The sequence below is a fragment of the Sminthopsis crassicaudata genome, chromosome 4 (assembly GCF_048593235.1).
Source record: "Sminthopsis crassicaudata isolate SCR6 chromosome 4, ASM4859323v1, whole genome shotgun sequence".
Classification (NCBI taxonomy): Eukaryota; Metazoa; Chordata; class Mammalia; order Dasyuromorphia; family Dasyuridae; genus Sminthopsis; species Sminthopsis crassicaudata.
Genome location: NC_133620.1, coordinates 458,279,295 through 458,293,179, shown reverse-complemented (window position 1 = coordinate 458,293,179; position 13,885 = coordinate 458,279,295). Strand labels below are relative to the sequence as shown.

Sequence of the window (13,885 nt, the reverse complement as noted above, 5' to 3'; positions counted from 1 at the left end):
TCTTAAATTACATATTCTGACCCAATGACACTGTTCTTCCCCTACACCTCTCCCCTACTGTTCCCCCCCCCCACCTTCCTAGATCCCAACAAAAATCCCATTTTCCACCTAATGCCTGATTATTTCCAGGAAACCCAAGAAACAAGTCAATCGAGCCAAAGCAGTTCTGGCACCTCTTAAGAGAACAGCCTGTCCTACAAACCACTTGCGTCTGGATTTCATCACCAACAAGCTGACAAGAACAGAATCAGTTTTCTTGCTGATCCTGTGATCTCATGGGCTGGACAAAGCTCACAAAAGCCACGTGTGAATGGCAGGATCCACAGACTGAGCCTCATCTCAGAAATAAAAAGTCACCACTACAGGAATGAAAACAAAGGAATCCACCCAATATTCATAGGTTTTTAAAGATCCATTTCTCTTTCTCTGGTGACAAAGCTTCCACTAGCTCTCTCTCCTTTGAACAATTCTGCCCCAAACTTTTAAATAAACTTTTAATAAGGAACAAGGACCACCTGGTATCTTCTAAGGCTTTTATCACACCCTTTCCCCCAACCAAAGATAAATCAAGTTCTGATTTCCACACTTACAGATGTCATATCCAGGAGGAAATAACTTTATTTGAATTGCTAGCCACAATGACTCAAGCCACTCTGCTGAGAGCTCACATAACAATCATTCGTTTAGATGAGAACACAAGCATTTGCCTCATTGCAACATTTTATATCATCTCATGTTATCCTCTCCAGTGGGAATACCTTTCTTTTGAAGGTTGTTCTGAAACAAAAGGACATTAGTGATAAATAGACAAAAGAAACAAAGTAGGGATGGTCTCATCTTTCTTTATCATTTCACTACCAATTATGAATTATGTTAAATTAGATTGGTCTTCAGAGTTGATTTTTTTCATTCTTCTTTTTGAAGGTCTCAATTAGGCTAATCCTACAAAAGAAAAAAGATGAATATTACATTTACTAACAACTTCAGAAGTTCTAGCACTATCATAACCCACACAGTTGGCCAGGTGGTGGCAGAGAGCCCAGCAGATCCCAGTTCAAATCTCACTGTGTGCTGTCATAGGCATGTCATCTGATCTGAGCCCCCATTTTCCCTGGCATAATGAGGTTAGTCATACAGCCCCCGTGCCTCAGAAGGCTGCACAGAAGATAAGAGGCTCAGTTTGAGGACCTTAACCACAGGGAACCCATCCTGCCCTCAGCAGTCCCTTCTATTGACAGCTCAGCTTTCCTTGTGCTCGGCAGAAAGGCAGCTCTCACAAAAGCAGTCTGCTATCACTTCTTTTCAGAGCGCTTGCTCTCCTTAGGAGAGGCCCTGGGCTTCCCAGCAGCCCTCCTGACAATGCCTTCAGAACACAAGAAAGGGAGGCCCCAGGGCGCATTGGCGCTTACCATTTGCAAACCTGCACTGCTTCAGCACCTCACTGAAGCCCTCACATAGCTTGAGGTCGCCCTGGTTCTGGGCACACTCCAAGAACTGCTTCATCTCATAGTGGCAGGGGCTGAACTGCTGCTGCTGCTGCTGCTGCTGGTACCCTGGCTGGGCTCCCTGAGGCTCCTGAAAAGACAACACTTAAGATACTGGAGAAAGGCATCTTGAGCAAATACTTTTCAAAGATCACCACCCAAACAATTTTCTTTTTTTTAAATTAGACTAGATGATGGCTAGATTGGAGTTTTATACACTCCTACAAAAGACACAGAGAGACAGAGAGAGGGAGGAACAACTAAGGCCACAAAACACAGAAGAATGAACATATGAGTAAGGGAAAGACTCAAAGGCAAGAAAAGGCTGAAAGCTCTAAGACAATTAGCACTTAAAGATCAATCCAAAAGGAAACTGAGGAAATGATTCAGGACTAACCTCTAAAATCTCCCCTTTTGGGAAGATGAATGAGTTTAATTTCTAATACAGTCTGATACCTCACGATCCTAGGTGCAACATGACCAGAGCCCTCTGATAAATGCCCCTTACTGAATAAGGAAATAAGACAGTCCTGGAGAAGAATGAGGCATGTACATAGCATGTTCTGGACATATTTACCTGGTAGGTGATGTCAGGCCTTGCAGGCTCAGCATTACTCCCACCACTGAAGCCACCAGTAATGGCATGACCAATAGTGTGGCCCACAGCCGAGCCCACTGCTACTCCAGCTGCGGTGGTAGCCATTTGGGCCATCAAACCCGGCTGCCTGGGTGCAGCAGCAGGAGCTGCAACTGCAGATGGTGGGACTGCTGCTGGAGGGTGGGCTGCTGGTGCAGGTGCAGCTCTCATGGGGGGTGCCCGACTGTAAAAAGACAGACAAGATGCTATTACAAAATGACCAAGATAATTAGCAAAGGGAAAGAGTCTTGAACATTTACCATTTGAATAACCTGCATCTTTATTTAAAATATCATCTGTTTTTATTATTGCTATGCAAACCCCAATAACACTGGGGTTTTATGGTGATTTTGTATTAAGTTATGAAAAGAAGAAAGTATAGGGGATATAAAAATGAAAGATATTGACAAAAAACTTTTTAAAAGCATAATCATATTAAACAGTATTTATACCTCTAGTCCCAAACCAGGAATTATATTTGCCTCCATACTAGTAAAAGACCTCAAAAATCTTTCTGGTATAAAAGAAAAATGTTCACAGATCAAGAACTGGGTTCAATTAATGGCTGTCACTGGATTATCCCTCCCCCTTTTTAAAAGATTCTCCGTCCTATGTAGATAGATAGGATAAAGCAATTTGAAGCCTCAATGAAATGAGACACAAAAGCAATCTGGAAGCTTCAGGCAGAAAACAGATCATGCCTCTTAAAACCAACCACAAAAAGCAAGGAGGAGATAAACTCCACTCTCCTCCCTGTGGCAAGCAGGAGACATCCATCATTAGGGTCCTGTATAACACTGGTTGAGTATTTCAAGTCCCATGGGACTGAGGGTGGCCCCAAGACCCAATCAGGCAGTGGATTTCATTTAGGCTCAAAGGACTGGAAGCAGCAAAGTCCTCCAATCTAATGCAATCCCGCGTTTGCAGAGCAGGAAGGCAAGGACCTTCCCCAAATGGGGCAACAGGAGCTGTGGATGCTGGCTCTAGGACCTGATCAAGAATTCAAAACCAAAACTTAAGCTTCTTAATTTAGTTCATTTTCCATGAACTGAGTTTTTTCTTTTGATAACCGCAAGTCAACGTAATTGGTTTCTTTGGTCAACTACTATTATTAAGCACCTATTACGTACCAGCTGCTTTAGAGCTAGAGGTCGGTCTAAGGCGGCAGGGGACGGGGGAGGGAGTGCAAAAGCAGCTGCGGGGGAGACGCAGAGAGGATAAATCCGAAATCATCACCCAGGGAGGCAGTATTTTAGCTGCGGCTCGGAGAAGCTGGAGGGAGGTGGGAGCGAGCTCCAGACACTGACGAGAGAACTGGGGGAGGGGAGTCAGGATGGGCTCAGAGATTTGGGCTTTCTCCCAATAGTGAGAGGAGTCCCTGGAGATCACTGACAAGAGCGCTCGGAGGGGGGAGGGGGAGAAGGGCCAGGAATGATTATTCGGGGTTGCGGGAAAGGGGACTTTACATCCCGGTGTTAACGCCAGAAATCTCATTACAATTTATTTGAAACTAGATTTTTCTTTTTCAATTTTCTTCATCCAGCCTTTGAGTCATTAAGAGTAATCAAGGCCCGAAGCCCAAAAGCTCGGGAGGAAAAGCATGGGCCCGGGGCGGGAGCGGGTGGTAACGGTCGGGACAAGGTCCGAGATCCGCCCTTCTGGGGCCCACCCCTATGCCCCGGACGTTCAAGATCCGGGTCAGTGTGGCCGCGGTCCGATCCTAGTTCGTTCCTCCCAACCTCCCCAGAGCCGGGAGATGAACTGCGCAGCCCGGGCCTCCAAGAAACTGCTGGAAATTTTCTCCCCTCCCCCCCTCGTGAATCACATGGCCCTCGAGGGGAGCTAGAGGCCCGCGAGAAGAGTGGAGGAGGGACGACGAGAACCCAAGGAGCAGCTGCCCCTCCTCCCGCGGCCTTCCCGGCTGCGTCACAGCGCTTCGAGCTCCCGTTCTTCGCCTTCTGGCTTTACCCCGGAGCCACCCCGCCACGGTCTCGTCACCCGGCGTCGCCTCGTCTCTTACCTGGCCGGTGGGGCCACCCGGGAGGTCCGGCTCCTGCTTCCGCGCGGCATATTCGACTCCTAGGGGCAGAGGTCCTGGGGAGAAGTGAGAGGCGAATAGTGGTGGCGGCTCTTTGGGGTGGTTGTCTACAGTCCCCAACCAATCAGGGACCAGCCATCTGCGCGCCCTCGGCCAATCAACGGCCGCCAACCTCCTCGAGCCACCACCAGCCAATCATCGTCTCTCTCGCAAGGCCTTTCCGGCTCGCCCCCCTCTGACCGCATCGTGAAGGTCACTAGAAAGAGGGGCAGAGTCTCGCATAGCGCCCGTTGAACGTCATTTGACGAGCCGTTCGTAAGCCGGAAGTAGGCGTCGTTACCCAGCAACCGCCGTTCGGCTTGATCCCGGAAATGGGTTTACCGATCCTTTCCTTCGAGCGGGGAAAGGTGGGATTGGCCCGCGAGGTTCGGAGTCTGTGCTGGAAGTACTCTGGGAATGTTCTGGGTCTACCCCGGGGTCTTTGACTCTAGGGACAGAGCTGCACCGGCTGTGGGAAAGCTCTTCGTATCCCTCCCCCCACGGTGCGGGTTCGGCAGCCTAACCCTGGTCCCGAAGACCTGTGGCCGGGTCTGTTGTTCCATCCCCTTCCCCCAATAGTTCTAGCTGGACTGGCCCACTTGTAGGAACATTCCGCCAATAAGCAATTTATTAGGCGCCTGCTGTGTGCCTGCCATTATGCTCGGGGCTGATCATATGGGGGGGAAAACAAACCCAGAAACCGATTCCTGCCCTCGAGGGTCAGAGAAGTAATTCTGTCAGTGTAAGGGGACGGCCCAGGACGGCTTTTTCAATAAGGAGACGAGCTGAGTTTCAGAGGTCCCAGGGAAGGGGAAAAGAGGGAGCATTTCTCCAGGACTGTCGGGGGATTGGCGATGATGTTAGAGCAACTGCGAGACGGGAAAGTGAGCATTAACGTGGGGAGGTGAAGGGAGGAACAAATCAGGGAGGCGGAAAGGGGAAAGTGGCAAGAGACGGAGACCGGAACCGGGGGAAGTGGGGGAAAGGTAGAATCGGCCGGATTTGGTCAGTAGCTCCATGTGACAATGGGAGTCGCCAAATGTCGGTGCCCATTATGTGCCAGGTGCCTCGCCAGCTCCGGGGGGGCCCACGTCCCTTCTATCAGGAGAAGACGCGCATCTGCGCGAGCCTATAAATGGAGGGCCGTCCGGAGGAGCCTGGCACTCCAGGCCACCGGGAGCCTCAGAGGTTTGGGGGCTGATGGCGCCCGAGAGGGGGGTTATGGGAAGCCGAGGCAGGGGGCAGCGGCGCAGGAGGCGGCCTCTAGGTGGCGCCAGTGGCTCGCAGGCCGTACGCGGAATCGGGACCCGAAGCCACCTCGGCTCTAACGCTGAGGGACCTTCGTAGCATCCGCCTCGAGGGTAGTTGTGGGAACCGAACCCAGTGTATGTGAAGCGTCCACATGGCTGTTATATAATGAGCATAGAACCAGGTGCAGGGATGCTAAAAGTCAAAGGAAAGTGGTCTGGGGCGGTAGGGAGCCATGGGAGCTAAGGAGGAGGGGAGTGACCGTCAGCTCTGCCCGGGTGTCCTACAGAAGATGGATGGAACGAAGAAGCAGTGGAAGGAGAACAGGGAGGAGACGGCGATGGGAGCCTGAGCGGAGTGGCGGACTCAGCACACATACGGACAAAAACTTTAGTAGCAGCTCTCTTCACGGTAGCCAAAAATGGATATGAGGTTGGGGCCCAGTTATCAGGGAGCCGCCGAACAGATCGGGTATAGAAATGTCTTGTGACGGAGAGAGCGGAGAGAGTCCGCTCGGGACGCGGCGCTGGGAGGCCCGAGCGTGGGATCACAGCACAGGATTTTCTCCTTGTTAGTTGCGTTTTGTTTTCTCATTTTTTCCCCTTTTTGATCTGATTTTTCCTGTGATATTGTAGAAATATGTATAGAGAATTGCACATGTTTAGCATATATTGGATTACTTGCCGCCTGGGGAGGGGGGGGGGAGAAGAGAGGGGAAAATTTGGAACAGAAGGTTTTGCAAGGGTGAATGTTGAAAACCATCTTTGCATGTGGTTTGAAAATCAAAAGCTTTTATTTAAAAAAAAAAGTTATGTGATATTGTAGCATAAGAATGGAGAAATGACAGATTCAGAGGAAACAATGAATGCAATGACCAAAATTTGAACATTTTAAAGAAAAGACACTTCTGAGAGTCTTTAGAAATATGCTCACAATGAGACAATGGAAGTCCAGAGGCCTGAGCATGAATCACGTCCTGCTCCAGGGGTTGACCTCCTTAAAATCCAGAATGAGACTTGGACTTTCGGACATGGCTAGTGGGGGGAGGGGTTACTTTGCTGCTCTCTGAGTTTGTTGGGCGGGTTTAATTCTTTGTTTTTGTTAAAAAATGGAGGGGGACATGCAATGAGAAGAGATCATTTTTTAAAATTAAGTTAGCTACAAGAGATTTTGTGGAGGCAAAAATGGCAAGATTTGGTACCTTGGAATTAGAATGAGAAGTTAAGACACCACACCAAGATTATGGGTTTGGGAGATTAGGAGGAGGATGTTATCTTTAGAAAACAAGTCGAGGAGCTAAGTGACTCAAAGGATAGAGCTCTGCCTGGAGTCAGGAAGACCGAGTTCAAATTCCACCTTCAACAATGAAATTGACAATTTCAACCTAGAAAACAAAGAACTAAACCCTGATTACTAAAGAATTTGGAAAGCTGGGGCAGCTAGGAGCGCAGTGAATAGAACTCCAACCCTAAAGTCAGGAGTCAAATGTGACCTCAAACACTCAACACTTCCTAGCTATGTAACTATCACTTAACCCCAATTGCCTCAGCAAGAAAATAAAAATAAGAATTTGGAAAGATAATTCTATTTGAACATGTTGAGTTTGGGAGTTTTTCAGGGCATTTGATTTGAAGGGTCCAACAGCAATTAGTTGTTGATTCAAGACTGAAACTCAAGGAGAAAGCCTGAGACTAAATATGTATATCTGGAAGGGCATAATTAATAGGATTAAAAAACCGCATGAGAACTGATAAAATCACCTAGAGTAATAGCCTTTTTAAAAAATCATTTTATTTCCCCCTCCATACAAATAAAAATGATTCTTAACATTTTTTTTTTTAACTTTTGAGTTCCAAATTGTATTTCTCCCTTCCCGATACCTCCTTCCTGAGACTATAAGTAATCTAATGTATTAAATATGTGCAATGATATAAAACATTTCCATAAGACATTTATGCAAGAAGATTCAAACAAAAAAGTGAAAAACAGTATGTTTTAAAAATTATTTTTCTAATTGCATTTTAATGTAACTGTTTTCCTTTATAATCCAATGTGTTTTGGGTTTTTTGCATTTTAAAATTCTAAGACAGGTCCATAGGTGTCACTAGACTGAAGGGCAGCAGACCCATTTTGTGCCTGTGTCGTTATCCAGTCTGCTCAAGCATGGTAAGGGTAGTTGGGAAAAGGGTATCAAAGAGGAGAGATTGAGCTAAGTGATCACACTGAGTGTGAGGGCTAATAAGGGCAGATGAGGTTATAGTATACTTGCCAGGTATTTAGAAATGTGGACCAGAAAAGGTGGAAGTGGGAGATAAAACTCAGGGAGTCCTTTGCATAGAAATGATCATTTAAGGCAGGAGAGAAAAAGGAGTGTCATGTTTGTGACTACTGCCTGTTTTTGTAAGTTCCAATAAGTCTAACATACTTATTTTTAAAAAGGGCCTGACATCCAATGTTGCTGGAGAATGAATACAATAAATGCATAAGCACAGGTTCAAATTACTGAGGAAGAGAAAAAGTTTATATAAGAAAAAAAAACTTCGTGTCTCAGAGGGATGGCAACCCAAAAAGCTGTTTTATTATGTAAGCACATTATAGAGTCCCCTAAAAAGTATCAGGAGTCTACAGGACTATCTATAGTCCTAATCATCTGGAGGTAAGAGGTTTTCTGGAAGAGGGAAGTCATACCCACATAAGATTGTTAGATGACAGGAATATGTGCCAAAGATAATGATACAAAAAATAACTGATCTAGTTTAAGGGGGGGGGGAAGGCTGCAGCTGTAGCTATGGGTTCCAATAGAGGAAGTCTTCACAGAACTAAAAGGATTCCCTCTACCTGTTCAAGAATTAGGCAGCCTCCTTCACTCAAGATCTCTTGGAAACCACTATAGGGCAAGGGTACTTAATTTGGGGTCCCATGAACTTTTTTTCCCACTTAATAGTATTTTTAAATTTTTTTCTAATTACATGTAAAAATAGTTTTCAACATTTGCTTTTCTAAGATTTTTATTTCTATTTTTTTCTCCTCTGCCCACTCCCCAAGATGGCAAGCAATCTCATATATGTTATATATGTGCAATATATATGTTTCAATAATATGAAATTAAACATATTCCATAGACTTGTTTTTAAAAAATGTTTTGCATGACTTTTTAGGGAATGTTTTGCATAACTTGTGCCTTCTCAATGGAGGGAAGAGGGGAGAAGGGAAGGGAATCGGGAACCTCGAGTTTTAAAAACTGTTAAAATTTTTTATGTAACTGGGGAAAAATAAAATATTAAAATGTTTTGATCACTATATTTGAACATAATTAGTTTCTGTAATCTTAGATATTTTATTTTATGCATTTAATAACATAGACATCACTGGGCTGCCAAAAGGCCCTTATGGAAAAAGTGTTAACCACACTGTCCTTTGTACATCTTATTGACTTCACTTTTAAAAAAAAATTTTTTTATTTACTTTGAACTTAAATACAAAAAGAAAAAACAAAACAAAGCCTAAAATCTTTTCAGTGTACACAACACAACATAGACTAATATAAGACCATGAATTTTCATTTCAGACTGTTTATTTTTTCTTGAATACTATATAATACTATACATTGTTTTCAAAGCTACTCTGCTTTTTCTATGCTTCTAAGTTTTCTTTTGTTCACTGCTGTGTACATATTTTCTCACTTCCTTCCCACCCTACCTAGAGAAGGATATGATTAAATGTATATCTCCCACACATACACACATACAGACACACATGTGTAAAACCACATTATACATACTTCTATTTATCACTTCTTTCTCTGGAAGTGAAGAGCATCTTTCTTCTTAGGTCTTTTGTAGTTTTGTAGTTAATTTGGAGATTTATAATAAGTCATTCAAAATTGTTCTCAGGACAATAGTTCTGTTATTATGTTCAACATTCTCTGGGGATTGCTCATTTCACTTCATTTCATGCAAGTCTTTCCATGTTTTTTTCTAAAATCAACCAGCTCATTTTTTTTTTTAACACAGTAGTATTCCATCACAATCTAACGTGTTAACTTGTTTAGTCATTTCCCAATTGAAGGGAATCTATCCTTTTTAGCAGCTCTGATAGGCAAAATATATCTCAAAGTTTTCTTAATTAGCATTTCTCTATCAATAATTTAGAATTTTTTCCTAAGAGTTTTGATTTCATCATAAAAAAATGTCTGCTCATATATTGTGACCATTTTTCAATTAGGGAATGACTTGTATTCTTATAAATGACAAAGTTCTTTATATATTTATGAAATGAGACCTTTATCTGAGAGTGTCTATAAACATATCCCCTGTTTTCTAATTTTCTTCTAGTTTTGGCTATACTGATTGGTTGTAGAAAATCCTTTTAACTTAAATGTAATCAAAATTATCCATTTTATACTTCATAACACTGATTTATTCATAAATTGTTTTATCTATATGTCTGATAGGTAATACGTTCCATGTTCTGATTCTTTTGTAATATATTCATTTATCACTAGATTATCCATTTGGATCATTTCTTAGTAAATGCTTTAGTAGATGGAGTCTGAAAACAGAAGCATACTGTTTTCACTTTTGGTCAGGTGTGTGTGTGGGTAGTTTTTTCCTTTTCTGTTTCTTTCACAACATGACTAATGTGGAAATATGTATTATGTGAGGCACAAGTATACAGTATCAGATAGCTTATCTTGGGGAGGGGATAGAGTAGGAGGAAGGAAAAAATTTGGGACTCAAAATCTTTCAAAAAGTTAATATTAAAAATTGTCTTTACATGTAATCATAAAATTAAATACTATTGAAGTTTGGGGAGAAAAGTTATTTTTCTATGCCAAATCTTTTATGACTATTCAGTAGATCTGCTTGTTAAGATGGTTTGGGCTTGAAGTCAAGGAAAATCTTCCTCACAGCAACTTCATTTCTCTTTGTATTCATATTGGCACCTAGCACGGCATTTGGCATAGAGTAGGCATCCAATAGTTTGTTGGTTTAATAATCAAAAAATAAAGATCATAAAAGCCTTTTCCACAGGCCAGCTCTTTCCATACTAGAACCCGATCCTCATCCTCCCCTCCCCATCTTTTTTTTGTTTGAAATAAGTATACTGGTTTCCTTCTACTAGGTAGGGGGCTGGCATGCTTAGATTTTCCCACCACCAATCAATGAACTTTTGTTAATTGTTCTCTATGTGCCAATGTGCTGTGCCCTGAGTTAGGGAACTCCTGGATGAGGCAATTCCTTCCACTAAAGAGCACCAACTTTCCCAAGGTCATTTACCTAACCAATATGAGTCACTTTGACTTAAAATGCCCCTTTCCAAAATCTGGCCAACTCTCTACGCACACTGCCTCTAAATCCAGGAGATATAGACAAAAAATGACAATTCCTGCCCTTCAGGAGATTTCACACATGGAGGGGGGGGTGCCATGAAAATGTACAATTCTAAACATAAAAGTATACAAATTGAATCCAAGATGGCTTGAAGGGAACCTTGAAGGAACCAGGGTGGCAAAACACCTTAATCAGATCAGATTTAGCTAGATAAAAAAGGGGTAAAGGGGGGGACTCAGGGAAATATATTCTGGGTCCAGTAAGGAAGCCCATGGATAGATGGATGGGAAGAAGCTGTCGGAGTTTGGGCAAGGTTGGCCACTTGGGACAGGACCAGATGATGGAGAGTATCATCTGGAAAGCCATTACAGCTTTTTACATAAAGAAGCTTCATGACACAAACAATGCTTTTAAAAATTGTTTTATTGTTTCAGTCATATCTGACTTTGAGTGATCCCATTTGGGGTTTTCTTGGCAAAGACACTGGAGTAATTTGCAATTTCCTTCTCCAGCTTCATTTAGCAGAAGAAACTGAGGCAGAGTGAAATGACTTGTCCAGTCACACAGCTAATAAATATCTGAGGCCATTATTTGAATTCAGGAAGAGGAGTCTTCCTGGCTCCAGGCCCAGTGCTCTGTGCACTGTGTTACACAGATGCTGAGAAAATTGACATAGCAGTGACATCTTTGGAATAGAGAAGGAAAAAGACAAGACCCAAGGTAGGGGAGCAGTTAGAACCTACCAGATAGCTTATTTTGTTTTTTGAGTCCTCCTTTCAAGAGAATATTTTTGAATCAGGAAAGGTAGAACATGAACAGTTATTAGGGAGAACAAAACCACACAGCCTTCTGCCCAAATTTTCCTTAAAAGTATTTAAAGCTAAGGTGTATCTCCCACAATGGCTTACTTCATAAATTATTGTCTATATATGATCTGAATTCATTCCTTGTGTACATGTTACATCCTACCAATAATACGTTTCACTATTTCCATTCATATGAAAGTGTTCCAAAATCAGTATTGATCAGAGAAATGCAAATGAAGACAACTCTGAGATACCATTACACACCTGTCAGATTGGTTAAGATGACAGTTAAAGATAATGATGAAAGTTGGAGGGGATGCAGGAAAACAGACACCAATGCATTGTTGGTGGAGTTGTGAATGAATCCAACCATTCTGAAGAGCAATCTGGAATATGCCCAAAAAGTTATCAAACTCTGCATACCCTTTGATCCAGCAGTGCTACTACTGGACTTATATCCCAAGGAAATACTAAAGAAGGGAAAGAGACCTGTATGTGCCAAAATGTTTGTGGCAGCCCTTTTTGTAGTGGCTAGAACCTGGAAAATGAATGGATGCCCATCAATTGGAGAATGACTGGGTAAATTGTGGTATATGAATATGATAGAATATTCTTGTTCTGTAAAAAATGACCAATAGGAGGATTTCAGAAAGGCATGGAGAGACTTACATGAACTGATGCCGAGTGAAATGAGCAGAACCAGGAGATCATTATACACTTCAACAACAATACTGTATGAGGATGTATTTTGATGGAAGTGGATTATCTTCGACAAAGAGAAGATCTAATTCAGATCCAATTGATCAATGATGGACAGAATCAGCTACACCTAGAGAAGAAACACTGGGAAATGAGTGTAAACTGTTTGCATTTTTGTTTTTTTCCCAGGTTATTTTTACCTTCTGAATCAAATTCTTCCTGTGCAACAAGAAAACTATTCGGTTCTGCACACATATATTGTATCTAGGATATACTGTAACATATTTAACATTAATGAGACTGCTTACCATCTAGGGGAAGGGGTGGAGGGAAAAATCAGAACAGAAGTGAGTGCAAGGGATAATGTTGTAAAAAAAAATTACCCATGCATATGTTCTGTCAATAAAAAATTATAATTATATATATAAAAAAAGTATGTTGTTAAACTCAATTTGAAAGTGGTGAGCCTGCCTGGACTAGATTAGGGTATCATCTGGAGAAACAGAGAGGAAGGAACGCATAAAACATACTGTTGCAGGCAAGGATTCTTCAAAATGAAAAAATCAACTTCCTAACTGGCTATATTTAAGACCAGAAACTAAATCTAGGGCATTATGGTGAGGAATGAGGATATAGAAATTTTATTTCAGTTAGCAAGCATTTATTTTCTTTCCCTTTAACACAACCCAAACCTCTTCTAATTAATAAGCAAAGTCAAAGCAAAGCAAAATCCCCACTGTCTGTCTCCATGTCTCCACTTTAAGCCCATCCTGGCTATCAGAAGGTGGGAGATGCTATATAAATCTAACAGAAGAAAGACTCACCATAAGATAGAAAAAATTTTGCCACATTTAATCAGTGTAATTTCATGATTTATTATCACAATTGGGATTAAGTAACTTGCCCAGGGTCATACAGGTAGGAAATGTTAAGTGTCTTGAGAGCAGATTTGAACTCAGATCCTCCTGACTTCAGGGCTGGTGCTCTATCCACTGCACTACCTAGCTGCTCTCTTATCCTTTATCTTTCATCCCTAGAAATACTAGGGTTAAATAGTGCCCAATAGCAGGGGACAAAAGCACAAAGCTTTAAAACAAACGCTTCTGAGAATCCAGAATTCTTAGTCACATAAAAACAAACTTTATCTTGGCCTCTGGGAAATTAATTAAAATATCTATTTTTAAAGTTATTTTTTAAAAGGTGTTTTTATTTCATCACATTAGCCTTGGAGTGAAGTATTTTGCATAGTAATTCTAAGCATCATTTCAATGTTTTAAAATTTTTAATTTAATTCTATCCAATTCTTCATGACCCCAGATGGGGTTTTCTTGGCAGAGATACTGGAGGGATTTGCCATTTCCTTCTCCACTTCATCTGACAGATGAGGAAACAGGCAATCAGGGAGGTGACTTGTCTAGGGTCACACATCTGGGAAGTGTCTGTGGCTGGACCGGAAGTCACCCAGCTGCCCTAGATTAGGCCTTTAGAGATCACTCGTGCTACTTTTACAGACGGGGCCGTTAAGGGGCAGGGTACCCACAGATCCCTCTTACTCCGCCAACAACACATGAGGAGTGCTGAAAAAGTACAAGCACAAGTGC

General features: G+C 42.4%; 1 protein-coding gene across 1 annotated transcript; it reads right to left on the bottom strand.

Annotated features, from left to right (window-relative positions):
- Positions 1–595: 595 nt before the first annotated feature.
- CHCHD2 (coiled-coil-helix-coiled-coil-helix domain containing 2) lies at positions 596–4,481 on the bottom strand. Its single transcript, XM_074263973.1, has 4 exons — positions 4,142–4,481; positions 2,062–2,305; positions 1,410–1,575; positions 596–942 (listed from the first exon to the last, which is right to left on the bottom strand). The coding sequence occupies exons 1-4, from the start codon at positions 4,189–4,191 to the stop codon at positions 932–934; spliced, it is 471 nt and encodes a 156-aa protein (XP_074120074.1). The 5' UTR covers positions 4,192–4,481; the 3' UTR covers positions 596–931.
- Positions 4,482–13,885: the final 9,404 nt, after the last annotated feature.